Source organism: Calliphora vicina, chromosome 3 (assembly GCF_958450345.1).
Source record: "Calliphora vicina chromosome 3, idCalVici1.1, whole genome shotgun sequence".
Classification (NCBI taxonomy): Eukaryota; Metazoa; Arthropoda; class Insecta; order Diptera; family Calliphoridae; genus Calliphora; species Calliphora vicina.
Genome location: NC_088782.1, coordinates 103,987,302 through 104,008,871, shown reverse-complemented (window position 1 = coordinate 104,008,871; position 21,570 = coordinate 103,987,302). Strand labels below are relative to the sequence as shown.

The following is a 21,570-nucleotide window of genomic DNA, read 5'->3' as shown; positions in this document are numbered from 1 at the left end:
CAGTTCGTTTACTGGCTATGTGATAGGTCATTAAGCCGACACTATTCTCTAGACAAAGGCTCAATTTGTATGCTTTTCGAGAGAGTTTTAAGAAGAATGGCAATTCTGATAACAGGAGCTGTAAGAACGACCGCAACAAAGTCAATCTTTACTATATTGAACTGGATACCTGTGGATCTAATGGCAAGAAAAATGGCAATTACCTCGGCCTTTAGTTTAAACGCGATTGGGGCGATTCAGACTCTTCTGGATAATATCGATTACTGCATTTCTAGGCCCTTCATGGCGCGGAATTTCTGTTTCTCAATTCCGTACAACACGGAAGTAATGGACGGACCTTTACATGATACAACAGGTCTATCAGTCTATACAGACGGTTCTAGGAAGGGAGATCGAGTTGGCGCAGGTGTCTACATTCAGGAATTCGAGACTAGACTATATTTAGGCTGAAATATCAGCCATTAAAAGGGCGGCTATTCGTAAATATACTGACAGTCAGCCATAAAGTATCTAACAGGTGTATACACAACATCTAATTTGGTCCAGGAATGCCGGGTATCCTTAAATAGGATGACGAGACATTCAACAGCGAAAAAAGGCGCCATGCTACCCGACGGAGACATAGATTTCCTATGTGGGATTCCGTTATTCAAATGCAAGCTTCACATTAGTAACTTCTACTATGAGCTAGCTCAGACAAGAAGGGGTTGTGAACCCACATGCACTATAACCGGAATGATATGGCCCCGACTGAATCGTGGACGAACAACATATCTTCATGGCTTGACTCTCTAACAATTAAGTGGTGTAGTGGCGGTCATTACCGGACACTGCACTTTTGGCAACCACGCGAGGAGACTTATCTTGCCCTACAACGACTTCTGCAGAAGTTGTAAAAACGAGGAGGAGGTTAAGACCATTTTTCATCTTCGTTGTCACTGTCCCGTATTAAGAGATATACGCTTAAGGTTTCTGGGACATCGGAGGCTAGAGGGTATTAATGCCTTTATAAGGATCAGTAATTTGTTAAAAAGACCAGACATGGGGATCTCTTTAGAGTGACCTAATAACCGCCATCACATTGGTACGCAATTTAAAAATCTCCTTCGGACATCTTTCTCTTAACTTTTCAATCTTCCCCTTCTCTCTTTTTAATGTCTATTTGTCCCTCTTTTTCTGACTTTCTACATTCAGGTAACTCACGTGAGCTGCTCTTCTTTTCTTCACTTCTCGGCTGCCTGGAACCCTTACTTTCAATTTGTTCCTTAATTGAGCATCATTAACAAATTCAGTAGGTCTCCGTTCCATAACTGATCGAAAATCAGTAACAAATTCCTCAACATCGTTTTTAGTGTATTTTACAAACTCAGTAGGTCTTCGTTCCTTTACTGATTAAAACTCAGTTATCAATGGAATTCCTGCAATCGTAAATTTATTAATCAATTCCTGGGTGTTCCTTCTTCATAACAGTTAACTATCTAGGAGAATACTCTTCGCTTCCCCCGATAATTTTGTGCTTACAATTCAGCATATTCTTAAAATTAAAACAATCTTTTGACATATTTTATCATAAAAAGTTTATTTAAATTAGAGTATATCAATTGAAATACTCCTTCTATCTAAAACAATAATTTAACATATATAAATTACAATAAGCTAAGCATCAGTACCATCGTAATCATCATTATTTAAATTTAATACTTTCTGATTTTGCCTTCTCGCAGACTCTGGTTTTCTGTCGTTTATAGAACGAGACTTAAAACCATCCATATCGGCACGCACCTCCTTGGCACGTTGTATAGCCAGTTGAGCCATAGGATTGCGATAGGAAGGCTTAGGTGGTGGCGTATTAAAGGTAGGCGGTGGTGACGACAATTTAGAGTCTGTGTTAATATTTTGGAATTCTACAGTTAAGTTGCGATGTTTACGTATGGCTGACCAACTGTCCTCGTTATAATCTTCATGAGATACTTGAGAACCAAATAATGAAATTTTTGTGGGTATGGCCACAATTGGTGTCATTGTTGTTTCGTTATTATAATTTATATTCGACAAGCGTTGCATGGGTTGTGGTGGTATAGGCGGTGGCGGTTTATCATACACGTCATCATCATTGTCCATGTCATATTCTAAATCATTGTGGTGTTTTCTGGCCGGTATAAGACGTTCATCGGTCTTAAAATCAAATGTTACTTTACTTTTGCGTGGCTTAGCTTGAATATCTTCATCTAATTTGTGTTCTTTGAGTATTGAGGTGGTAGCTGCCAATTCAGCCTCACTAAAAGTTATTTTAATTTCTTGTGGTGATTGCAAGATTTCCTTAGTACGTTGTGGTTTTAATTTTTCAAAGTTAAGCCAATCATCTTCAATACTTTTGCCAAAGCCTAAAGGTTGTTGGGGACTATTTAAGGGGGATTTTTGTTCTAGGAAATCTCCTTCATTCTGTTCGTAGGAATGACGTATTTTGGCAAATTCCTCTTCAATATTGTTGGAGAAATCATGTTGCACATCTTTTTCCATCTCTTGCCATAAATTATCATCAAAGTCGTTGTGATTGTTGTCAGTTGGTGGTTGATATATGGGAGCAGGATTTTCTAAACACTTAAGTTCCTTTTTTCTAATAAAACCCGTAGGCCTTCGTTGCCTTAGTTGTTCATTTCCAAATTCAATTTTCTCATCTTCATCTGAGTTTTGATTGAATTGGAAATTGACTTGTTTGGTAACTTCTTCCTTTCTTATAAAACCAGTAGGTCTTCTTTGCTTCAAGGCTTCATTTTCTTTAGAAATTGTTTCGTGTTCTTCGTCGTTTAACTGGAAATTTACTTGTTTTTCCAAATTATCCAACTCTTCTTTTCTTACGAAGCCTGTAGGCCTTCTTTGTTTTATCAACGACTCACTATTATTTTCAGAATCACTAAATCTGTTCTCCATTTCCTTGAATCTAACTGTGGGATTATGGGGAATTTCTTTATTTTCAAAATGGTTGTTGGTATATTCTTCATCTTCTAAAGAAATTTCTCTATTAAAGCCGGTTGGTCGTCTTTGTTTAATTTGAGAATTATGAAAATCATCTTCTTCATCTGTTAAATTGAGTTTTTCCAGTTTTTGTACATAACCTGTGGGTCTTCTTTGTTTGATATCAGAATCCCAAATTTCTTGCTCATCTTTAAAATCTGTAGATGTGTCGAATTTCACTTGGCTTTTGGAGAAATTTTCAGAATCTTTCTGTAAGCTAATATCATTCCAGACTGCTTCATTATTTTCATTTCTTACAAACTCAGTAGGTCTTCTTTGATTAAGTGTAAATTTTTCCGTTTCACTCTCCGCCCAAGTGGAAAATTCACTGTCTTCAAATTTCACTTTTGGTGGTTGGATTTCCTCTATCTCTACATTATTTCGTTTATAACCAGTAGGGGTTTTTTGGTTAGAAGACCAATTTTCGTCATCATTATCCCCATCAGATTCATCATTAAATGTAACGGAATATTCGTCTTTTCTTACAAATCCAGTTGGTCGTCTTTGTTTTATTACCGAATTAGTGTAATCCTCACTATCAGAATTTAGTACCGCCGAGGAATCAAACGATACCTCCCGCTGTTCTATATGTGTTGAGGTTTCTGTGGTCATTAAGGAACGCACTTGACTATAAATTTTCTTTTGACTATGGAAAGTTTCTTGCCATTCTTCAGATTCACTTAGTTCTGGCGATTCAGGGCAATTTCTTACATAGCCTGTAGGTCTTCTTTGATTAAGGGTGAATTTTTCGTTAGTTTCGCTTGAAATTTCGGTAACATTAAATGAAATAGAAGATTTTTCCTTGATGTTTGTGACAGTAAAATCTTCCACATCCTCGAAACTGATTTGTTGCTCAAAATCAGAGTTATTAAACCTTCTTACATTTACTTTTGGAGTTTCGATTTTCTCTTCAAATTGAGGCCAGCTAGAGAATTGATTGTCGAAATCTTCTTGCAAACTAGAAGATTCAAAAAATTCGGAATTTCCATTGGTTGTAGTATCAAACATAGGTTCATTGACAAACTCGGTAGGTCTTCGTTCTTTAACAGAGCGATATTCTGTTACATATTCTTCGTTGACTTGTGCATCATTAACAAACTCCGTAGGTCTTCGTTCCTTAATTGAACGGAATTCTGTAATAAACTCCTCTTCGAGTTCTGGAGAGTCTTTACCAAACTCAGTAGGTCTTCGTTCTTTAACGGAACGATATTCAGTTATAAATTCCTCTTCAACTCCGGGAGAGTCTTTAACAAACTCTGTAGGTCTTCGTTGCTTAACTGAACGGAACTCAGTAACAAATTCTTCTGCAGTCTGTGGATCATTGCAAAACTGGGTAGGTCTTCTTTCATCAACTGAATGGAATTTAGTTACAAATTCCTCATCATCGCTTTGAGAGTCTTTAACAAACTCAGTTGGTCTGCGTCCTTGAACTGTTTTAAACTCAGTTAGGAATTCCTCTTCATCTGTCTGAGCGTCTTTAACAAACTCAGTAGGTCTTCTTCCCTTAACTGTTTTAAACTCACTTTCGAATTCCACTTCATCCTTCTGAGCGTCTTTAACAAACTCAGTGGGTCTTCGATCCTTAACTGTGCGATAATCTGTATTTAATACTTCTTCAGTATTTTCATAATTTTCCGTATCTAATTCCTCAAATGTTACCGAGGAGAGTTCTTTAATTTCTGCAGCTTTATTCGTTGTGTGATCAATGAAGTCCTCTTCTTTATATTCTACATCCTCTAATTCTTTCAATTTGTAGGACTTTATATTGAAATTATACTTTTCTGTAAATTGTACATCGGGACTTTCGTTTAAATTATTGTTATAAACAATACGTTCATTTCTCAAAGCCTCTAGAGCTGGAAAATCTTTGGGACTTTCCCATCTACAATCATCTTTAGCTGCCTCTTCATTTAGCTCCTTTTCATATTGTTCCTGCAAATCAACATCAACTTCTTCATACTTGATATAACCGGTAGGCCTACGCTCTCCAAAGGTTTCAAATAGTTTTGGTTCATCGTAATTATCGATTTTGGTTAAATCTTCTGTGGGCCTAGAGAAACCGGTGGGTCTGCGCTCTATATTTTTATGAAATTCTGGTATGGTTATAGATTGAGATGATTTCAAGTAACGCTGGGTCTTTTCCGGCTTTACCATGGCCGAACTGCTGCGATTTAAACGTAACGGTGGCTCGGGTACCTCGATTGCTTCATTTGAGCTGCGTGCTTCCGGAACTTCGGATTTTATTTCTTTTAGTTTAAATTGTTTTTCAAATTCCTCAAATGTTAGAGATATTTTTGTATTGCTCTCATGTATTGCTGTTAGATCTGAAGATGAGGCGGTTGTTAGGGGATGTGCTGCAATTTCTAGATCTTCAAATGCTGTTGAATGTACTTGATCTCTTCTTTTGTTGCGAGGTGGTGGTAATATTAGGGAGGATGTACTATCAGACATTTGACGTATGCGTACCGCTAAAAGTAGTGTATTGAAATTTTGAATTTAATTTTGGTTCTAAGTGAAAATTTTTAGGTACATACGTGGCAGTTGTTGGGGTCGTTGAATTTCCAATTCATCTTCTCGTTTTTGTCGGAAAACACCATGAACTTCAACACTGTCATAGATCTGTGGGGATTAAAAAGGTAACTGTTTAATATATTTAAACAGAGGAGCATGTGAAATATATGTTGGACTTCAAGAAGGAAACAGATCGTTCCTAGATTAAGTTTTCAGATTTTCAGAAAAAAACCCTAATTTGATTACAAATTACTTCAGTACTATAGTCTATTTATTTTCGTTAATGACTCTAGATTTCTTTTGTATTTTCTCTAACTGTTTAAAACTCATTTTCTGTATCCAACTCTATTTATTAATAGTTTGTTTTTTATTTGATATTTATTAAACAAATAGAGCAATTAGATTTTATTTGAAATAGTAAGAGAATTCAAACAGCGAGTATGTTATGAATGTGTCATCCACGTAACCAGAAAATCTTATCTAGAAATGTTGTTACTCTTTTGTTTTTACTACCCATATTTCATTTTATTGCTGTTCTATATTTTTTTTCTATCAGCAGCAATTTGATTTCTTCAATTAATGTTAGTAATCTACATACATACATACATATATTTTCTTTTAACTATAAATATTATTTTATTTAAAAATAACAAGGGAAACACCTGATTGAAATAATATTTTTCATTATTTATTGCATTCAATGGAAGAAATATGATTTTTATTTTGCGTAAACGAAATACAATATTGTAATTTAATAAATTTAAATGAATCGTTTAAAAATGTAAAGGGGGTTGCAAAAAATGTGTCTAAATTTTAATTCTGAATTAAATTTTCAAAACCAAATCGAACTACATAGTTATTTTAACGATTACATTAAAGCACTCGTTACGAATTAATGCATAGGATATAGTAAAACTTTTAGCATCCTCAGAATTGTTAAACCTTCTTAGATTAACTTTTTGTATTTTAAATTTTTCTTCAAATTGACGCCAACTATTGAATTGTCTATAGAAATCTTCTTGCAAACTAGAAGATTCGTAAAATTGGTTGCTAGTATCAAACATGGGATCATTGACAAATTCGGTAGATCTTCGTTTTTTAACAGAGCGACATTCTGTTACATATTCTTCGGTGACTTGCGGATCATTAACAAACTCTGTAGGTCTTCGTTCCTGAACTGAATGAAATTCTGTAATAAATTCCTTTTCAAAATGTGCAGAATCTTTAGCGAACTCAGTAGTTCCTTAACGGTCCAATATTCTGTAGGAAATTTCTCTTCAACATCTTTAAAAATTTCAGTTGATCTTCGTTCCGTATATGAACGGTAATCAGTAACGAATTCTTCTTCAGGATCTGGAGAGTTTTTTAAAAAGTCATTAACAATAATTAACAAATTCTGTAGGTCTTATTTCCTTAACTGAACGGAAATCAGTTACAAATTCCTCATCATCGCTTTGAGTTTCTTTAAAAAACTGTAGAAACGTCCCTCTATAGTTTTAAACTCTGTTAGAAATTGTTCCTCATCCGCTTAAGGATCTTTAATTAGATTAGATTTCTAATAATGAATTTATTACGAATTAATTCTCGAGCTTTATTTGTTAGTATTTCAAACTGAATTGAAGTACTAACGAATGAATTGAATTCATTGCTTTAAAAATACATTCTTTATTGAATTAATTCATTATTTAATTATTAAAATCGTCTTAAATTCAAAATATTCATTACGAATTAATGCATAGGCATAATTCTCTAGTACTTCAAACGTATTGAGTTTATTCTGTTATAGAACTAATTCGTTATTGAATCATTCAAATTTTCTCAGGTTTAGAAAATATTGATACGTTTTTACCTTTTAAAATAATATTTTCTTTAAATAAACCGTATTCCTTTGATTGCAAATAAAAGCAGTTTAGTAGTTTAAAATTGTAAAAACTCGATTGGCCAATTAACAAGGTCTCTTATCATGTCATATTGTCATAATGTCCTAATATTTTGTTTTGGTTTTTATTGTTTTTCAAGCAAAAAATGTCCAAAATAATACTACTCTGTATGCAATGTTTATTGTGTTATCGTAACCAACCTGCAGAGACTTGCGCCGAATGCCTAAGAGTCGGTTAAGCCGAGCTGCTGAGTCGTGATATATTAGGACATTATGACAATATCACTGATAAGAGACCTTGTGAATTGACCATAATAACTGCGTGCTATCAACATTGTTGATAAGTAGAAGTTTCTACTGATGGAAATGTGTATAATAAGTCGTTACAGACCGTTAAATTCAAATCGTTAATGAAAATTCGTAACAATATTTTCGAAATAATTTTGTAAATGATTAAAAACAAAATATTTTCATTCAGTTTGGATTAACAAAAATTTAATAATTCAAAGGCCAAATGAATACTATCAGTAATTAATTCCATTATGAATTAGTGAATGAATTCTACTAAAATTAAAGCCTTTGAATGCAGCTAAGGAACTAGTTTATAGGGAGTGGTTTTATAAAATTAATTTTTGACATTTTTACTTAAATTTGAATTAATTAATTCGTAACTCTATCCAAAAGCACGTGTAAAATAATGAGAGAATAAGAGCACCGTAAAATTGTAATCATCTAATGTAGAGACAATTTCAAAAGTCCAATATCAATGGGTTAATTCTGGCATTCGTTTACGAGCGAATACTTATTAGAAAGTCCGAGTTTTTTATTTTTGGTATTCCTATAGTCGATATCGTATGATACCATTCGATAGCAAGCGAGTTTATACTCGAAAGCTAAGAAGCATTAGAAATTTATTTCGATTACGTTCGGAATGGTTTCAATTCTGTAGTTATTATTCCTATCGATTTTGTTTTAGCATCTTTTATTGGGTGTATGACTTAAAATGACGGATTTTTTTTAAAATTTTTTTAGTTTCTATTTTGAAACACTTGCACAAAATTATTTAAGGTATTGGCCATTGTTAGCTATGATCTTTTCCCATCTTTCTGGCAACATAAGGATTCGGAGCCAAAATAACTGCTCATCTTTTGAGGCCAAAAACGAATCAAGCCAATATCGGATACTCTGTTCCGAATTAAAGCGTATCCCAGAGAGAGAGAGAGCATTTTGCATCGATCGTCACTTTTTTCAAATTAAAGAAGTAAAGCAAAACTTTCCGCATATGACGCTTTGTTGGAACAAAATTCGACATTTTCGAAGCAAAAAAACTTGTTTACACTACAATGTTCAATAGCTAAGTGAGAATAAATGACAGATATGTAACCTTCAAAATGACATATTAGTTGTCTATATATATAACAAGTAAGAGAGCTATATTCGGCTGTGCCGAATCTTATATACCTTTCACCAAATTTTCCGATTTTTACCCATTGTAGGTCCAACTTACTATGGTCTTATATACGTCATTGCAAAGGTCTTTGAAATATCTATCATATTGTCTATATTAATGACTTAGTAATTCAGATATAGGTAAAAAATAGGTAAAAAATCGAGGTTGTCCTGGTTATTTCCTCATTTGTGGACCGATTTTGCTGATTTTAAATAACAAACTTCTCGAAAGCATGTCTGACAGAATTATTGAAGATTTGGATCCCAAAAATATCTGGGGTCTTCAAAAAATTGATTTCAACAGACGGACATACGGACATGGCTTAATCGACTCCGCTATCTATAAGGATCCAGAATATATGTATATACTTTAAAGGGTCGGAAATTAAAAATGTAGAAATTACAAACGGAATGACAAACTTATATATACCCTTCTCACGAAGGATATAAAAATGAATTGGTCCATGTATGTAATGACATCACGTCAGAACGCCTGGAATGATTGGCTGATTTTTTTTTATTCGGTTCGAAATTTTCAGGAGATTGTTTGTAAAGAAAAAAAATTTAAAAATTCGGAGATTTTAAGTTTTTAAAATATTGCCTCCTTTTCACTTCTCATTTTTCTTAATAAGAGACATTTTTTGGAGAAACTTGAAGAACTAACATTAGTAAATAGTTACCGGGCGAAGCCGGGGCGTACAACTATTTAAAATAAAACCCGCGTTCAAAAGATACGCCATCTATTGAAAATCCCGCATTATTAACCCTTACAGGGTCAAAAATAATTTAGGTCGAGCTAAAAGTATTAAAAAGAAATATTAAGGGTACTCATTTAAACGCTTAAGTTTCCCATTTGTGCAAATGGGCAAATTTGCGCGACATGTTTCATGAACCCACCTTTTCAATTTTGTGCAAGTTTATACAGAAAATTTATATTTGTCAAATAAAAATACATAAATTCAACAAAAGCTTTAATAATTTTTTTTCAAATTGTATAAATTTTAATTTTAAAATGTTGAATGAAAGTTAAATCTTTGGAACAAACGGTGGTATACATAGTTTGGAGGACTTTGTTTATGTTCTAGCTGTTGGTTAATGTTTTCATACACAATGTCATTTAATACAATCATTCTGTTCCAAAGTTACACAATTTTCACATGCACAAAATTTTTATATTTTATTTGATTTTTATTTCTTATAAATAAAAGTAAACAAAAGCAGCTGATTCATCAAATGCACAATAAATTCAAGTTTGCAAGTCTAAATTGTCGCGCAAACTTATCGGAGTTGTGCAAACGAACTTCCATACATTTTTTGACATTTCATTTGCGAGAGTGCAAAAATGCACAGATTGCACAGTTTGCGAGGCTTTTAAGCGTTTACATGAGGACCCTTATTTATAATTTGAATACGCTGAATCCGGGAGAAATACAATTTTTTGTATTTATTGCTCTGGTTGTCTGTGTCTGTCTTTTATTTAAAACAAAAAATTAAAACTAACTGTATTTTATTATACAGTAAAAGCGCATAGAAACAGAGTATGTTATAATGTCGAATATATTCGACAAAACCACTGAAAGGGTTAAGTCATACAACCGTATGCAAACTAAAGTCAATAAGCATTTTGAAATTTTCTCAATACGGCGATAGAAAAATGGACGAACTAACAATATTTTTGACAGAACAACTGCTATATCTGTCGAACTATTTAACCAATCTTTCAATATAAAATTTTTGAACCCCGAAATATTCCGACTAGATGAATCAGGAATATATGTATTGCTACGGATTATATGACTTTGAGAGATGAAGTTTCATGTTTGGGGAATGTTAAATACTTATTTAAACATTGGTAAAATCTTTATTTCTCTCATTATATAAAACCATTACTTTAGATCTCCTCCGATCTGTCCCTTTAAATTCATTAATGTTCACTTACTTGTTGCGAATATCTTTTATCCTTTTTATACTTTTGCTGTTTACTTCTGCGCGGCACTATAACTGCGGGTGTTGTACCCCCGGCAGCACCATTTTGGGTGCTGGTCTGTTCGAATGATAAACGATGTTTAAACCACCATAATTTTATGCCCACTATGGTGACCACCATGCACATTAAGACACCCAAAGAGGCCAATGCACCCAGATTTTCTGGGGGAATAAAAAGAAATATTTAAAAAAAGAAATTAAAATCAAAATTATCGTAAGAAAACAAAAAAAAAACAATTGTCGTCATCAAAACTGTTTGTTATCATCATTATCACAGTCAACATTATTATTATCATAATTTTTTATTTTATTTTTATCTAACTTCATTATTGTCGTCAAACCTTGATTATGTTGATTTGTTAAATTAATTTTAGCCATTTCTTAAGAATTTTTAACATTTTTTTCTTAGTGTTATGTGAGTTGCTGTTTACACTTTTAAACTTTTTGCAATATTATTTATAATTTTATTATTCCGTATGTAACGCTTGCAATTTAATTTATTTTAATATTTTTTTGTTGTTTTGTGTAAAACTTTTACTACAATTAATATACAAAAATCACAAAAAATAAAACTTGTATTGAGTTGTTACCGCCACAGCGGGAGTATTTGTTATGACTTCTCTATAAAATATTTAATATTTGTTTGTTATCAATTATTGTATTTTTTGCTTTAACCATTATAAAAAGGTGTTTTTCTGTTTGTTATCAATCTTTTTTTTTTCTTTTTGTACTTTGATATTTTTGCTGTTTTTTCAAATTTCTCTTTATTTTACGTTTCCACTCTTAATATGGCCAAGTTAATAAAAGTGAAAAAACACAACACAAATATTCAATGTATTTAAATGTACGTATGGTTATTTTAACGTTTTCTATTTAACTTTTGATAAGTATTTCACAGTAGGTTCTCTTATTTCACTGATTGTGTGTTTAGAGTTCTTGTTAATATTTGCAGTATTTCAGTGGAACAATTACTTTACTGATTAATATTTATGGTTTATTAACTCAATGATGATGATGATAACAATTGTGATGATGCTTTACAACAGACAAACGCAGAAATAAAGTGATTCAATTTAAAGGTCTTTATATATATTTGTAGAACTATTATTAATAGAAGTTTTCTAAATATTGGGGGTAATTGTCTGAGGATTTTAAGCCTTATTCGATGAAATGCAATTCAAAGTAGGCGACCGTTGAGATCATAGGGTAACATAGAGACGATAGGTAGTTGTCAAAACCTAAGTATGTTGTCAAAAACCTATCAGACATAGGGCACTGCTACACGTTCAATATATATTGTGATATTTGGATCACGATCCATTGTAATGTATCACGCTAAATTCGTTATTCTGCGATTTGGATCGCGATCCATCAATACTGCATGCTACACGTTCAATAAATATCGCTATACTGGATCGCGGTCAATATATATTGAACGTGAAGCAGTGCCCATAGAGAAACTTGTTTTTGCTTCCACACCATGTCCGTCTGTCTGTTGAAATCAATTTTCTGAAGACCCCAGATATCTTCGGGATCCAAATCTTCAATAATTCTGTCAGACATGCGTTCGAGAAGTTTCCTATTTAAAATCAGCAAAATCGGTCCATAAATAACGGAGATATGAGCAAAAAACCGGAACAACATCGATTTTTTACCTATTTTTGTCCTATATCTGGATTACTAAGTCATTAATATATGGATATCTAATGTTTCAAAGACGTTTGCAACGACTTATATAAGACCATAGTAAGTTGGACCTACAATGGGTCAAAATCGGGAAAAATATTTTTTAACCCGATTTTTTTTTACACAAAAAAGAAAAATTTTAAAAACAAAAAAATTTAAAATTTTAAAAAAAAAAATTTTAAATTTAAAAAAAAAATTTTATTTAAAAAAGTTAAAAAAAATTTCCAAAAAATGAAAAAAAAACTTTGGAAAAAAAATAAATTTTGTTTTGTTGTTTTACTAATATTTTCTCACCACTTGGGTTTCTGACAACAGAGTTAGGTATTTGACAGGAGAGTATAATCTGACAATATCGATATCGAGGGTTACATGGACTGTTTTTGACCATCATAGGTCAATGTCCCTCACGGGGCTATGCTAGGCTGCGAGCTCTGATATCAGTGCTTACTGGGCACTGCATGATTGGTGCGCATGCTAGGATACTGAACACTCCATACAAAGACTTCTGTAAAAGTTGCCAAGATGAAGACGAGAAGGTGACGGTTGACCATCTCCTCTGTTTTTACCCTGCTCTATCGGGGGCTCGGACTGCGTCAATAGGTAGTCTTTTTTTGCACGGACTAGCGTATCTATCCACTGTGGATGTCAGGATGTCTATCCACTGTGGATGTCATTCGTGCGTCAGGTTGGTTCGGCACTGAACCCATTTCTGACATGTGAAGGACTTCTTGAGGATCAGAGCATGATCCTTAGGGTATCACAAAAGGACCAATTCATGAACCCAAGCGAGCTGGTTAATACTGGCTGCCATTATAACATAACATAACCATGTAAATTCTCTATGCATAGAGTCATATAAATATACGTATATCGGGAGCTCTACTGTCAAAGACCTAACCTAAAACTTTGGTGTCTTTGGTGACCCATACTGAATTTTCCGGAAACAAATTTCGTAGAATATTTATAAATGTCCTTTTTGAAAGGAATTTTTTTAATTTTCTCGAAAAAGGGTCCATTTGACCCATAAAGAGGGTTAAGATCTTCCACAAAAATTATCCTCATAAAATTCCACAATATACATAACTCTGACAATATGAATTTCTCAGACTTTAACTTTAAATATTTTGTTCATTTTCGACCAAAAAAGAAAACTCAGACCAGCTGGACTATAAGTTTATTACACAAAAATGATCTATTCAACATGCCCTTTCCGAAATATAGGATAGCTATTCTGTTCCAATCAAAAAATCTTAATTTGTTAAATAATGTAATTAAATAATTTTCGATCAACATACCTAAAAATACGTTCATCGAATGGAAGAAACATTTTATCAGAAAAGACCTCAACATGTTATGAACTACGGTCAACAGTATTTTGAATAAGCAAACACTGTTGATCGAATATTTCTTATAAAAATATACTCTTTTTGGGATAAAATTAAATTAATAAACTAATAATTAAATGTCAATTGGGATACCAAAACGTGGACTAAAAACTTATGCATACCACAATATAACAAAGAAAAACAAGTAAGAGTACTATATTCGGCCGTGCCGAATCTTAAATACCCTCCACCTAAATATGATGGTATAAAACTGAAATAATATAACAATTGTTAGAAAGACTAGTTTACGCGGAAGATATTTTATTTCAAATGTACAAAAAATTGTATCTAATTCAGCAATTTATAACTGAAATTCCTATTAGAACGTATGAAATTTAACAATTTATATACTTCATAATTAGTTAATACGTTTGGATCAACATTTTTCCCTTTTAACCTCAAGTGAAGAAACAGAGTATAAAAAAGGGTATACAAATATATTTAGACAAATTTCAAAATAATTGGTTGTGGGACTTATGTGGGAGCTATGACCTATTATGATTCGATTGTCATAAAATATTTTTACGTGATTTTTATGTATTTATATGAGAGCTGTGGCCAATTATGGACCAATATGCACAAAATTCAGTATTATAATTTTTGAATACAAATTACTGATCTGTGTACTATTTTGGTTTAATATATTGATGCTATGACCTATTATGGTCCTAAGTATTTAAGGGCTATTTTTGTAGAATTTCATATAAACAACGCTATTAACAAGAATGCACCTTATATGGGAGCTATGCCGACTTATGGACCAATATTTAAAAAATCTTGTAGTACGATTCTTGGATACAAATTACTGATCGGTGTAAAATTTTGGTTCAGTATAGATTTTTTTGGATATTTGTGCAGGTTAATGTGTTTTCCTGAAATGGTTCTTATATGGAGGTTATGACCAATTGTGGGCCTATCATCATAAAATTTGGTACATCGACTTTTGTATATATTGAATAAATTTGTTTTAAATTTCAACCTGATAACTATATTTGTAAGAAATTTATGAAGATTTTAGAGATTTCCGGGAGTGGACCTTATATGGGAGCTATGGTTAAATATGGACCGATATTCACAAAATCCAGAAGTATGATTACTGGGTACAAATTACTGATCTGTGCGTAATTTCATTTTGATATCGATATGTTTTTAATATTTTTTAAGGTTAATATCTTTTTCGGAAATGAGCCTTGTAGGGGAGCTATGACCAATTATCGGCCAATCTGCATAAAATTTGGTACAGTGATATCTATATATATGAGTATAATTTTTGCCGAATTTTAGCATGATAAATGTATTTATAAGAGATTTATGAGTACTTAACTGATTTTTGGAAGTGGACCATATATGGGAGCTATGGTCAAATATGGACCGATATTCGCAAAATCCAGTAGTATGATTTCTAATTATAAATTACGGATCTGTGTGAAATTTTGTTTTGATATTGATATTTTTTAGATATTTATGTAGGTTATTGTGTTTTTCGGAAGTGGTCCTTATATGGGACCTATAACCAATTATCGGCCGATCTTCATAGAATTAGGTACAGCGATTTTGGTATATATGGGGATTATTTATGTCGAATTTCAACTTGATAGCGACATTTATAAGACATTTATGCTTATTTAAGAGATTTTCGGAAGTGTACTTTATATGGGGGCTATGGTCAAATATGGGCCGATCCACGAAAAATTTTGTAATATAATTTTTTTTACACGAAACATATTTTTGCTGAATTTTATATGGATATTCCTATTCTGTAGGCATTTATAGACCATAGAACCATATTTCGGGAAGATATTTGTATGGGGGCTAGGAGAAATCTTGGACCGATTCTTATAATTTTCACCAGAGTTACTCCTTTTATCATAAAAGTAACGAGTGTAAACTTTTATGATATTAGCTGCAATCTATTTACAAAAAATGTCCAAAAATATGTGAAAATTATCAAATTTTTTTGAGGTTGTCCTACATTTTAATTCATAACTTTGGTTCTACTGTACCGATTTTGCTGATTTTCAATACCAAACTGCTTAGGACAATAATAAATATTTTTCTTGCAACTCTACTAAGTTTGTTTGCGTATTTTGGACGTGAGCGTGTTTTACACAGACGGACAGACAGACGGACATGGCTCAATCGTCTTAGAATTTCATAAGGATCAATAATATATATACTTTGTTGGGTCTCAGATGAATATTTCTCAATGTTACACACGGAATGACAAACTTATATATACCCTCATTCACCACTTATGGTGGTGGAGGGTATAAAAAGGAAATAATTGTAAACGTTTTTTAAGCAGTGTATTTTTACTTTTATAAAAGCTATTTTCGCCCTAACCAACCAATTTGCATTATGAATATCGGCCAATAGATGAATTAGGATAGATTATAAAGGATGCCTGGTAGTGTTAGCTGACTCAGTTGGGTCCATATTATGGTCCCTTTGTGATACCCCATGTTTCGAACTTCCAATCAGGACCGTGGCATGTTCGTGTACCCAATGCCCACAGTCGCGGTGCTAATCACTGAGAGAGCAGGTGTTTCACCGAATCCTCCTCGTTCTCATCATGACATCTTCTACAGGAATCATTAAAATGTAGTTTTAATCTCCTCTCATAAGCACCTATCAAGCACTGCTCGGCAACCTAACAGAACCCGTAGCCGATCCAGTGGTCTATCTTCGGCAGTTATAAAGGGGTCATAAATGTCTCAATATCGAGCATGTAGCTATATTAGATCACTTAGGCTGAGCAGACCCATGCAGTTTCCGGTGTATATTCAGACATTGTATCGCCCTTGTAATGATAGAGCTCACAGTTTGCATGAGGTTGCATTGATCCAGCACCTGCCTTCCAGACTTTCAAAAATGAGGTGTCAGTGATCGATACAGAAAAGAGTGGTTACAAGTATTGATAATGTTAAAAAACATTCGAAAACAAAGTCCATCATTAAATTTTCAACAGAAATATTCTGATCAGATTAACTCCCGAACAATCTACAAAACAATTGATCCTGAATTCAAATACAATATAAACATATTAATAACTTGTTTATGTCGTTCATTAATTCGGGTTTTAAATTGAGTAACTAATTCTTCAGTAAATTAATTATTCACTATTTCTAAATTATTTATAACAAATTGTATTATACATCAAGCTCTATCAACGTTGCCGAATCTTTGCTTAATAAAGTGGTCTTGGGGAATTACACAATAAAGGGAATCTGTCCAAAGTTTGATATCATTGTCAGTGAACGTGGCTAATTTGAAGTCAGGCAGTGCATGATTGACGCATTTACAAATTCGCAAAAAGTGTATTACCATGTTAGATAAAGATGTTCAACTATGATCAAAATCATGTATAAGACGAACTCCATGCTTTTCTGGCAAAAAAACGTTAGTTTCCAATATTTGTGTTTATCATTCGATTTATTAAATATTTGGCAACACTTACTTACGCGGTTCATCTATTTCAATGTAATCATTATAAATGTCATCCTCAATATCACTTTCGACGACTGTTTCAAAATCACATTCTCCATCACATTCAACTCCACTTTAATCTAAGTTAATATTTTGATTATTAATTGCGATTCTTCTCTAATATTTCGGCAGCTAAATAACAAATATTTTATTCCGTACCTTTTATTTTCATTGGTTCAAGTCCTAAGTTAAACATTTTGAAAGATTTGTTTTTAGAATTATAACTTCTTGCAGTAATATTTATATATTTATAGAAGTAGCTATCGGAAGACTCACTCATCTACAGTGATCGAAAGTCCCTTTGTCTTTAGTTATTTGTCAAATTTCAGAAACAATACAATTTGTGTGAGTCATTATTACTACTTATTTAAATTTGAAATTACATATGAAAAATTTTAAGCAATTTAATAAATTTAAATATATATGAACATTTATTCGATTATTCTACATAAAATTGTTCGAATTATTGAAAATGGCCATTTTTAAATTGTTCGAATAATTATTCGTAAGAAATTATTCGATTAATCGAACGATCATTAGTCGAATGAATACCCTAGTACTTACAGATCGTCTCAAATGACTTCTTCTATTCCAGCACATTAAAAACAATGTTGAGCCTGAAAAAGTCTGGATTATTTGAATTGTAAATTTCTAACAAAAGAGAAGAGTTATTGGATATTATAAGTAATCTAGTATAACTGTGACTGTTGGAGAAATAAGGAATCTTATAAATAAGCAAAGCAATTGCTAGACCTAGTTATGTCTTCACAATATTCGATAGTTTTCAGTTTTTAGAAACTTTTTATTTTGGAAATAATTCGGTAGATAATGAACGATTGGAGATATCTTAATGAAATTTCACATAGTCAGTGCTTAGGGTTTTTTTGAATTGATTTGTAATTGTATTGGCTCGAAGTTGGAATGGGGATTAGTGGGAGGTCCCCTAAAGTTGCTCATATCTGGCCTACAAAACTTTTTAAAAAAAAATCAACAAAATAACGTGATTTCGTCTTAGAATCTTATGAGAATATAATTTTTTACAAACGCAATGACAAAATCAATATACCGCCCATCTTTTTTGTTGGAGGGTATAAAAATGTCTAATAAAGATTTCAATTTATTTCTAAATTTTAAACATTTTCGAGTTCAAAATCGTTTCATTCCATATTAATTCAAATACTTAAAATTGCTTACTATTCTTTCTTATTTTAGTTTACCCAGTGGTATACACGTTGGACGTTCCAATGTTAAATCTGTGGCCGAGAGACGTTTACCCGAGATACGTGAATTTCTTATATCGCTATTTAATTCGGCCGATGAAATTGCTCATTCCGATTTGGTTTATACATTCTTTCATCCATTACTAAGAGATCAAAAAGAGGCTAAATTAGGTTTGTCGAAAATAAAAGGTGAGTTGCAGCTAAAATAAAAATTTAAGAAAATTATGAAAATAATTCATTATTATTTTTTTCTTAATTACAGAAGTAAAATCTCAAACATCTAGAGAACATACAAATGAAGTAGGACAATTGAAATTGTCCATGCAATATCGCAGAGATGTTCTAACTGTAATGGTGAGTAAATAAAAATAAAATTTAAATGTTGTATCATTCGATAATTGTTTAATATTCTTTAGATTCATCATGCCAAAGGTTTACCGCAGCTGCAGGGTGGTCAGGAGCCCAATACTTATGTTAAATGTTACTTGAAGCCAGATGACAAAAAGGCGACCAAACGTAAAACCAAAGTTGTGCGCAAAACCTGTGTGCCAAGTTATATGGAAACGGTAGGCTAGAAAAACCAACAATTTTCAATAAATCTTACTAATCTAACTCTATTCTTTAACAGCTGGAATATCGTATGCCTTTACAAATTATACAAAATCGTGTATTACATGTTACTGTGTGGTCACATGACACCCTACAAGAAAACGAATTGCTAGGAGGCTTTCAAATTGATTTAAGTAAATATGATTTACGCAAAGAATTAATAGATTGGTTCCGTTTGGGCAATATGCCCCGTCACTGACACTATGCTAAAATTGAACTTATGGGTGTAATCAATGTTTAGAATACCCACACACACACACACATTTTACAATGAACAGGGATTTGCAACAGCAAGAAAAACCGAACTGGATAATAAGAAATCATTATTATTATTATTAATAAACAACACACAAATCATTTATTAATGCTAAAAGGAATTGTTAATATATATAAAAGAAATTTAATACTAATATAATATTTATAATTATAATATAAATTTTATGAAAATTTGTATTATATTACTGCTACTATGTTAGATATTTAAATATGTAAGTGTGATGTTACATTCCAAATTATTATTATTATTATTACTATTATTTAAAACTACAACAAAATTTATTTAATTTAAAATATTATTAACAAATTATTTTCATTTCTTTATAACTAAAAACAAACAAAAAAAAAACTACAAATATTTTTTAAGATTTACATATTTTTTTCGTTGTTTTCAATGCACAATTATTTTATTAATTTATATTTACAAATGTAACTAAATCAAAACAAAACAAAACTCAATGATTTCATAAATATTATGTTAAACTTTAAATTTATGTACTTTTATTTTGTGATTCACCATCACTTATTCATCGTTCATTGCAAAATTGTATTAATATAGATTTAATACCAAATAAATGTATTCAATTAGCTACCAGGATTTATATAAAGCAATTTTATTGTATAAATATAATTGAATAAGATCAAAACTACGACGCAATATAATATATCCATTTTTTAAATCATTTTCAATAAATCGAGATTATAATTTTCATACGCACATGTTTTTGTGAATCTTTATTTATTTACTCTCATATTCATAAATTTTTAAATTTATAAAAAGTTTATAAAACTAAATTTGTTTTATAAATCATATCGAGGGACTATATTCAAAACCCTCTATCTTGAAAAACACAACTTTTCAGGAGAACAGTTTTTTTCGAGTATTACTTGAGTTAATAAAATTCAGTATTCTACAATATTTTTTAAAAGCAACTACTGAATCTCACATGTAATTGGTTTTTAAAATTTTGCATTATTGTGGACTTTATGATAGATAGAGGGTTTTACTTTTCAAAAATATTCAATGTAGATAGAGGGTTTTGATTTCATTTATGCCATCTGTTATTTCTTAACTTAATTTATTTAAGATAATGGCTAATTTAATATTAATGGTTAGTTTGTCGAAAAAAACATAAGTTTGTCATCATTGTAATGAAATCATAATTTAAATATTCTGCATCAGACACTTTTTTTACGATATCATTGTGAATTTGAACAGTCTTCCTGGCTTCTCTAGTAATTCTAACTTAGTTGAACTTCGGTTCAACAACTTTATTATTATCCGCAGCAAAATTGGATAGAGCTTTAGATAAATAATGGTTGCGCTTGTTGTGGTAGCCACAACCATGATAATGACACTTTAATAGTAGACACTTTTTTTAAGCAAATTCCAAAGGAAATTTATTCCAGGGAATTTATATTTTCCAAAAACAAAAAGGTAAAATATTTTCATGGTAATTCAATTCAGAATCGGCATTCGCTATTGAAAAATGTAAAATTCATGTTCAGCATGCAAAAAATAGTAAGAAAACATGAATTGCAAGAAGAATTTATTCAAAAAAATATTTGAAAATTAATTGTATAAGATAGAGAAATACCAAAAATCGTGCCCTCCAATACTAATAAACAGGGCAAGGATTTCTATGCAAATGCATGTTTGTAGTCAGTAACTCAAAATCACTTTTGACAATTTATCTTTCCGAATCGAAGAATTTGCATCAAAATGGCATCGTTTTGTTGTTGCATATTTTGTTATAAATGCATATTTTGCATTTAAATACATATATTTAACATATTTTTCCATTTTACTGCATATTTAATTTTCTTTTGGATATATTTATATAGCAGCAAATAGTCTAAAGGTTTTTTATTCAAAACTTATTCATGTAACATGATTAGCACATGGTTTACATCGAGTAACCGAAGAAATTAGATCCCATCTCGTGTGGAGAAAAGTATTCAGAGATTCCTCTTCCACCTCAACCAGTAATTACTAGATGGGGAACCTGGTTAGATGCGGCTGAGTACTATGGAAAATATTTCGATGAAATTAAGAATATAATGGAAG

General features: G+C 31.8%; 2 protein-coding genes across 3 annotated transcripts in view; one reads left to right on the top strand and one right to left on the bottom strand.

Moving 5' to 3' along the window:
• Pi3K68D (phosphatidylinositol-4-phosphate 3-kinase catalytic subunit Pi3K68D) overlaps nt 1–20,220 on the top strand; it is a 67,249-nt gene extending 47,029 nt beyond the window's left edge. For both annotated transcript variants that reach the window (XM_065504929.1, XM_065504930.1), the window contains exons 15-18: nt 18,610–18,806; nt 18,880–18,971; nt 19,034–19,183; nt 19,246–20,220. In XM_065504929.1, the coding sequence (XP_065361001.1) occupies nt 18,610–18,806; nt 18,880–18,971; nt 19,034–19,183; nt 19,246–19,425 (619 nt within the window). In that variant the 3' untranslated portion in view covers nt 19,426–20,220. The remainder of the gene's footprint in view (nt 1–18,609; nt 18,807–18,879; nt 18,972–19,033; nt 19,184–19,245) is intronic.
• On the bottom strand, nt 1,563–11,737 carry LOC135953847 (trichohyalin-like). Its single transcript, XM_065503860.1, has 4 exons — nt 11,182–11,737; nt 10,794–11,002; nt 5,550–5,634; nt 1,563–5,483 (listed from the first exon to the last, which is right to left on the bottom strand). Exons 1-4 carry the CDS (start codon nt 11,216–11,218, stop codon nt 1,657–1,659), a joined length of 4,158 nt encoding a protein of 1,385 aa, XP_065359932.1. The 5' UTR covers nt 11,219–11,737; the 3' UTR covers nt 1,563–1,656.
• Nucleotides 20,221–21,570: the final 1,350 nt, after the last annotated feature.